Source organism: Glycine soja, chromosome 7 (assembly GCF_004193775.1).
Source record: "Glycine soja cultivar W05 chromosome 7, ASM419377v2, whole genome shotgun sequence".
Lineage (NCBI taxonomy): Eukaryota > Viridiplantae > Streptophyta > Magnoliopsida > Fabales > Fabaceae > Glycine > Glycine soja.
The window spans coordinates 8,393,985-8,402,039 of record NC_041008.1 but is presented as its reverse complement, the minus strand read 5'-3'; the positions used below and the strand labels follow the sequence as shown (position 1 = coordinate 8,402,039).

General features: G+C 30.0%; 1 protein-coding gene across 1 annotated transcript; it reads right to left on the bottom strand.

Annotated features, from left to right (window-relative positions):
* Positions 1–743: 743 nt before the first annotated feature.
* On the bottom strand, positions 744–4,877 carry LOC114418581. The gene is made up of 2 exons (XM_028384008.1): positions 4,272–4,877; positions 744–1,030 (listed from the first exon to the last, which is right to left on the bottom strand). Exon 1 carries the CDS (start codon positions 4,744–4,746, stop codon positions 4,276–4,278), a length of 471 nt encoding a protein of 156 aa, XP_028239809.1. The 5' UTR covers positions 4,747–4,877; the 3' UTR covers positions 744–1,030; positions 4,272–4,275.
* Between the last annotated feature and the right edge of the window lie 3,178 nt (positions 4,878–8,055).

Sequence of the window (8,055 nt, the reverse complement as noted above, 5' to 3'; positions counted from 1 at the left end):
GTAGGAACCTTTTTTATTTAATAGGGTAAAATTGACATTTGATCCATGTCTATTTTTTTAACCTTTCCTTTTTATTTTTTACCTACTTACTACTTTAATTCAAAACTTTCATTTCTTTTACATTTTTTTTCATCTCAACCAAACAATTTCACTTTGTACTCTCTTTTATCTATCTGATCATCTTTATTAGGATTTCTTCTCCCAATTATATTTTTTTATTATTCACAAAATTCAAACCAAGACCTTGTTTAAGTAAACCATGTCTCACTTGGACCAACAACTTGTGGGTGGTTGGTGAATGTATTTTCAAGTTTCAGCTAAAACAATTAATAAAAAGTTGGGTAATAATTAAGCACCAAACTACTTCCAGCCGTGGGACCGGAAGCAATTGTTGATGGTGGAATTGGACCATTGGTAGGGTCTATTTTTTGTTATAAGGATTCTCAAGTTTTTTTTTTTATAAACAACATTTAAATCTGTATTTTTGATATAGCGTACCTTTTTCAAAAAGTATTATTAATTCTCAAGAAAATAATATTTTGTTTTTTTATTTGTTTTTCTAATAACTTGCTAAGAAACTGTACATCAAACACGTATTAACATGGTTACATTATAATTATAACAAGAATACATTTTTAAATATAATTTATATAAAACAAATATTATTTTTGTAATTTAAATAAGTTTCTTGATCAAATTCATAACTTAAGTTCTTGTTTAATAAAAGTTTATTGGATACATAATTAACTAAATCATTTACTAATTAATTTGATAATGTAAGGAAAAAAAGGGAGATAATTTACATGGCCATACTACTACAACAGAGAATATTAAATAAGAAACGTCCAAAGTGGCCTTATTCAGGGGTAATATGAACATTAAAGTGGATTCGTCGTGGCATAAATACGATGATGTAAAAGTAATACTATCCTTGTAATATTACATTACACACAATCTGCACTTAGTGGACACTGGATGGATGCTATATCATTACATAACACACGAAGGCTGCGAATAAGTAGCTAATACCCTGCATACATAAAGGAAGATCAAATCTACGTTAGACTCCACAAAATTAAAGGCTGGCTAAAAAAAGAAAGAATACCGTTAACGAAACTAGAACAGATTCTTGGCCTTAAAAAACAAACTGTTTTATTAATGCAACTAAATATCATTCGTAAGTCAACTGGAACAGATTCTAGGACTTAAAAAACAACCTGTTTTATCAGTGCACCAAAATATAATTCGTAAGTCAACTAGAACAGAATCTAGGACTGAAAAACAGCCTGTTTCATCGATGCAAAAGAAATTTTATAATAAGATATCTTGGCATCTCATCCCGGTCTTCTATTCTCCCAAACCAAAAGAAAAAGGAAAAAGGAATTTGCAGTGCACCAAACCACCGTGCATGGCTTCAGCCTTGAAGTCTTGTAATAATGGGAATATGTCAGAGTCTCACAGACATCAGAATATGCTTTCTTCCTAGATTGAAGGAAGACTTCTAAGTTGGAGCAAAGTAATATTTTCAAGTTCAGTGGATTACCGAAAGTCATATTAATGGAACTGAAACGTGGTTAACATAGGAACAAGAACCACTCAGACTCAAAGACACTGGAGTGGGAAAACAACAATGGATCTATGAAAATCAAGCAAATAGACAGAATACTTCAAAGCTTAAGCAAAACTCCAGACCTCATAGGACCAAACAAAATCCATAGTAATAGTCACTAATCAAGTGGACCTAACTAAATAAACAAGTCAGTAGCATAAACCCTAAGCAAGTCAATTTCTAAAATGACCCTCCCTCCGGTCTTAAATATAAGAGAGAGAAAAAACATTTTTTTCTTGGTCTCAAATATAAGAAAATTTCAACTAACTATCTTATTTAATGCTGTAATATCTAAAACACCCTTCATTTAATTGAGGTGTTAGTTTCAATGACTCTTTCTTATGTTGAATACCAAGTTCCAATGAAGGGTAAGTTGGAAAAAAAAAACCTTTCAATTGAAATTTATGCAATCATATGTGGTTAACCAACTTTCTTAGGAGGTGTTTGGTTTGATTGTTTTCTATTTTACTGAAAATAGAAAATGGTGATGGAAATACGTTTGGTTGGATTTTTGAAAACATTTTCAGTAAAAATATTTTCTCAAACGAACCAAAAACTGAAAACAATAAAATCTCGTTTTCAGTGTTTTTAGTTGAAACTGGGAATCTCATCTTGGTTAAAATAAAAACACGGTGACAAGGAATGTAATTTTAAGCAAATCTATGCATTTTCAGTGCTTTTATTTCTTGAAAGCAGAAAACAAAAAATCAAATCAAACATGTTTTCAGAATTCTAATCTTTTGAAAATAAAAACAGTTTTCAGAAAATAAAAACAGGAAATGAAAATAGAAAATGAAAATGGAAACCAAACACACCCTTAGTTAACGAGACATTTTTTTTTCTTATATTTGAGACCAGAGGAAGTAAGTAATAGCAAAATAATTTGCAACCAGATAAATTTAAGAGAAATATCCCATCAGTTTCTAAATGTTAAAACCAAGGCAAACGGTTAACACGGAGAACTTATGGCATGACAGGTAAGGATACCAATGCATGGTAGCGGATTTTGTAAAGGTGGAATGGTGATAACAATATATTAAGCATATTGTGGGCTGGCCAACCCAAAAAAACCAAACCAATATCTGAGTGTGGTGATCAACAAAAAGATGCTATTGACAGAGTCAGTAACTTTGCCACTGTCAATAGAAAGCTACGAGAGTCCGGCTCAGAACCAACCACCAAATTGCTAGAATTTCTTTTTCAATTTACCTACTTAGAATAGAACAGAAACAAGTATACCAAAGCAGTGAACAAAATAAACAAACACTAAATTCCATCAAGCCATGGGTCAAAAAGATGAAGATTAAATAAGAAATAGCATGAGCAAGGTAACAAAATTTATCAATAAAAATGCAAATCAACATCCTCGTACATTTAAAACAGTAGCAAAAAACTTTAAGCAGGAAAACTAAATAAAATTTTGAGGGTGACAATGGTGTAATGAAAACAGCAAAGATCTAGAATTATTTCAAAGTCTGATATCATCTAATAGTAATACAAAAAAGGAAAGAAAGCATAATTAACACACCACAAAAGCTTTTGCCAGCCATGGATCTTCATGTTGAAGAAAAGAGAAAACTCCGTTGGCAGGAAACAGTCCATCAAAAATTAGTCAAAGCTTAGATAACAAGTAAAATTATTAATAATAACTGTTACCCACTTATCCCAATACAAATCCAATTATGTTACCAATATTCTCTAAAACTTAATGATTATATTGATAATACTATGGTTCTATTTCAAAGAGTTTATTTACAGCTTATTTAAACTTATCTTAGAAGAATGTTTGAGAAAGTTTATGAGAGTAGTTTATGATATATTTATAGGCTGTTTCAGCTTAAAGCTCTCAAACATAGCTATGAAAACAACTTATATAGCTTATATGAAAACAATTTAACCTTATTTCCTCTTTAATTGTAAAAACAACTTATACATACTATGTTTACTTAAAAAATACACATATTAAATGATAGTTATTTACCCCAAACAAGCCATGCCATCCCAAAAAAACTATACTAAACCCAATGAAAGGACAATGTCAGCCTGTAATTCTAATGAACACATTCTCAACAAGCTGCCAATCAGACTCATGATATAAAATCCCTCAAAGTGAAGAAGATAACAATGACCAACAAATTAGATTTTCAATTTTTTCATGGCCCCGTGTCATCATTTTGCTTTTGCAATGTAACAAAACATGAAAATGAAAGAACTATATAACAGTACAGCTCTCTCTGTCATTCTATCCCTATCTAAAGCTTTGTTCACATTTCCAATTACAACACATAAAACCACAAAACAAAAAGGAACAACCAAATCACCGAAAAAATTAAAAGGAGCATAATTATAAAACAGTCTATATGCATTTACACTATTATCAAATTGTCAATTTGTCATATATGATAAGTCCTTAACCTATGAACAATTACCCAAAAGTTATATCTATCGTAATTTTTTATTATTAACGGTATAATTATTTTACCAATAGTACATAAAAATTAATCGCTTGTTAGTTAAATTCGCATATTCTCACATCAAATAAATTAGATTCCTTTTTTTATAAAAAAAAATCAAATAAATTAGATTCCTGTGCAATTGAACATCACGCCTTTCTAATCAAGCATCACGAACCTGCGAAAAGAATATAAAAATAAACCCTCACCTTTTCACGAAGAAGAGTGCTGGCCCTCGCACGCGGGGCTATCGTCGAAATTCTTCGATGGATACTTCGCCGTGACCATACCGACCTCGAAGACGATATCATCGCCGGAGGAGCGGATTCCGGTGATGGACCACCACTTGAAGAACGCGCGAACCCTAATCCCCTCGAGTTCAGCGATTTTCCCCTTCACGATCTTCCCTGTGATGGTGTCGGAATAGGTGGCGACGTAGTTGTCCGGCGGGAGCGTGATCTTGCACGCGCCGCCGAGCTTGACGGTAAAGTCACCGGAGGTACGGTTCACGGCGTAGCCCAAGACGGTGGTGGCGGGGAGAAGACCGGCGGGTAAGCCGTGGTTGATGAGCTCCACGTGAGCCTGCGATGACGTTGATTTGGGGGTTTTAGGGTTAGGGTTTTGGAACGAATTGGATACGAGATTCAGAAGCAGAGCAAACACGAAGAGGATTTTGGGATTCATGGCGATTTTTCGTTTCGATTCTAAGTTTTTTTTATTAAAAGAAATTATTTTCCTCTGGTCATGTATAAGGAAATGAAACTGATATTTTATTTTTATAAGTCAATTTTGATATTTATCACGGATTCACGGTAATGACGAGAGTAGATGAGAATATGCCTATAACTATTTATAAAAGAAAGATAAAATTGTATTTTTTTTTCCTTTAATTGACTTTAATTTTAATTTTAGTCTCTTTTTAAATTTATTAACAAATTCAGTTTTCCAATATGATGTTAAATTATCTAAATGTAATCCTCAAGCTTAAATTTAAATGTTGATTGTCATATGTTACTCTTATTCCACATTAAAAGGTGTGTCAAAGAGTTAACTCTAATATTTTTTTTATTCATCGTCTAATCAAAAAGTAATACATGACTGTCAACTTTTGTCTATGTCAATCAACTTGATATAATTGGAAGACTAAATTTGTAAATAAATTTAAAAGGAGACTAAAATTGAAATTAGAGACAACTAGAAAGATTAAAAATACAATTTTGCCTAAAAGAAATATTATGAATTTTGCTTAAAATTGAGGATCACAATTTTGCCCAAGTTTGTAAAAGAGAAGTGCTTAAATGTTTCATGTGAAAAAAAACTAAATATTATGAATTTTTAGAGTTAATAAAAAAATCAAGATCATGATAAATGATTTTGTATGTGTGTGATAATTTTATATTCGTGGTTTACTTGAGTCATTTCTCAATTAAAGATTAGATAGAAGAACCTCCACGAGATATTATGAATCAGAAAATAAGGTATGAGACATCTCGAGGAGGAGTAGATTTTTCAATTTTATTCTTATTTTTTTACAAATTTGAGAGAACATTAAGAGTTTTTGAGTGTTGAAGAATGTGGACAACATCACTAAAATGCATCTTGATTATTGTTCTTGTATATTGATATGTCTATGTTTATTTTATCTATGATTGTTAGTGTTATTCTAATCATAAGTGGCTAGTCCCCTAATATGGGTTATGAAATAATTGTCCATTTGTACCATTCTCCTTGTTCTTAATGAAATTCTCAATTGTTTTTGTGTTAATTAATTATTTTTCTTATTTTAATTTTTATTTGTCACTTATCATTCTAATACTTAATCAATTGTATAATAGTGATCATTTGCATTTAATTGGTAGATCTATGTAGAGAATGTTTTGCACCAAATTACATATCAAATTGTTTGGATAATCTTCTATAGATTAGTTAATCTAAAATTAATCACAAATTTAGTGTAAGTGTATAAGACAAGTGCTTAAGAGGTTTCATATGGAAAAAAAACTAAATATCATGAATTTTTTGAGTTAATTAGAAGACCATGATCATGTTAATTTTGTACAGCCACAATTATTTTGTATGTGTGTGATAAGTTTATACGTTTGCATCTAAATCCTAATTGATGATATTCTTTAATTAAGAAAATATAGAAGGAGAACATCCACAAAATATTATAAATAAAGAATAAGACATCTCTCCTTAAATTGAAGTTGATTTTTCAATTTTATTCTTATTTTTATAAGTTTGAAAGAGCCTTGATTTGAACGCAGACAACACCACTAATCATGGTTCGCATAGTGGTATGTCTATGTTTATTTTATAGGATTATTAGTGTTACCCATATCATAAGTGGCTAGCCCCCTAATTTGGGGTTACTGTTCATTCATATAATTCTCCATGTTCTTAATGATCTTTTTTTGTTTTATGTTAATTAATTTTTTCTTATTTTAATTCTTATTTGGAACTCATCATTCTACTACTCAGTCAATTGCATAATAGTGATCATTTGCATCTAATTGATAGATTCATGTAGAGAATGTTTTATACCAAATTGCATAATCAAACTGTTTGAATAATTTTTGATAAATTTGTTAACCTTTAATTAATCATCCCTATAATTGATTGTATCCTTTCACTAAAAATTGGTACTAGTCATAACCCTTAGTCATTCTTATCATAATATTTATATTCATTTAATTATTTTCTTATAAAAATCAAAACCACAAATATTTAAAATTCTCCTTTTTTTATCATTTTAAATAAACTTAATTAATCAAAAATACAACCAACCGGTCATTTGGATCTGATATTCAAACTTTCAAATATACTATTATTATTATTATTATTATCATTATCATTATTATTATCATTATTATTATTATTATTATTATTGCCTTCGTTGAGGGGATAGACACATGTGCATCAAATTTGCAGCAGGACATGCACCAAACAAATATGTTAGAAAAGTTATTTTACTATTTTCTTTAACTCTTTTTTTAAATAGATATACTTAAATCTACCGAGTGAGTCTAAAACCTCTTTTTCTTTGTATTGTGTAGTCATGGTCATTTAACCAAGATAGGCAAGATAAAAAAAGAATAAAACTTATGAAAGCAAGTGAGAGAAAAGAGGTCAACAAATTGGTGGTTTTGCCTATAAAAATAAAAGAAAAAGAAAAGGGCTGGGAATTTAATATAACAAAAAGAGCAAGAGGAGAGAAAAGGGACATCTTCAAGTAATAAGATTTGTGAGAATGTGAGTGACCTATGGAGCGGTTTAAGTTTGTCTTTTTATTCCTTAAGGTCAAACCCTAACGAGAGTTGAGTGACAGAGGAAATGAGATTGTTGATTTTGGAGCTTAAGTGAAGGTGAATCTAAGTTTAAGTGAGAGTACAATTTAAGCGTAGAATCACTTAAGCTTACGAGTCAAAATAACAGAAGAAGTTTGTTATTGGAAATGATGCTTAGACGAAAATCATAAAAGTAGTGAAAATATAAATAAGAACCTTTATTTTTCCACTTTGATACTCTCTCTCTCCCCTCATCCTCACTCACAACTTTTTTTTATCCCACGATGTTATATTAGATAAATTTTTTTATTTATTTTTTGTCACACTATTTGGTAATTTGTCTATATCTATTTTTATATTTAAACAAATTATATTTTGGTGAATAAAGCCAATAATATTTAAGATAAAATTGTGGTGTTAATTGAATGCAAAAATAAATTCACTAAAATTTGTTACATGCGTTGACAATTGTCTATGTATATTTTTACACTTAGACAAATCTTATTTCATGAATAACACGGGTTAAATATGACGCTTGATATGCTATAGTTTTACACATTTCAAATGTATTTTTAGTGAACATTGCTCAATAATTTACTTCCACTAAATAAAGAAAATGGCATTTAAAATAGTTTTGTGGTGTTAATTGAATAAAAAATCAAATAAAAATGGTTACACTATTTGATAATTGTTTTGACTATTTTCA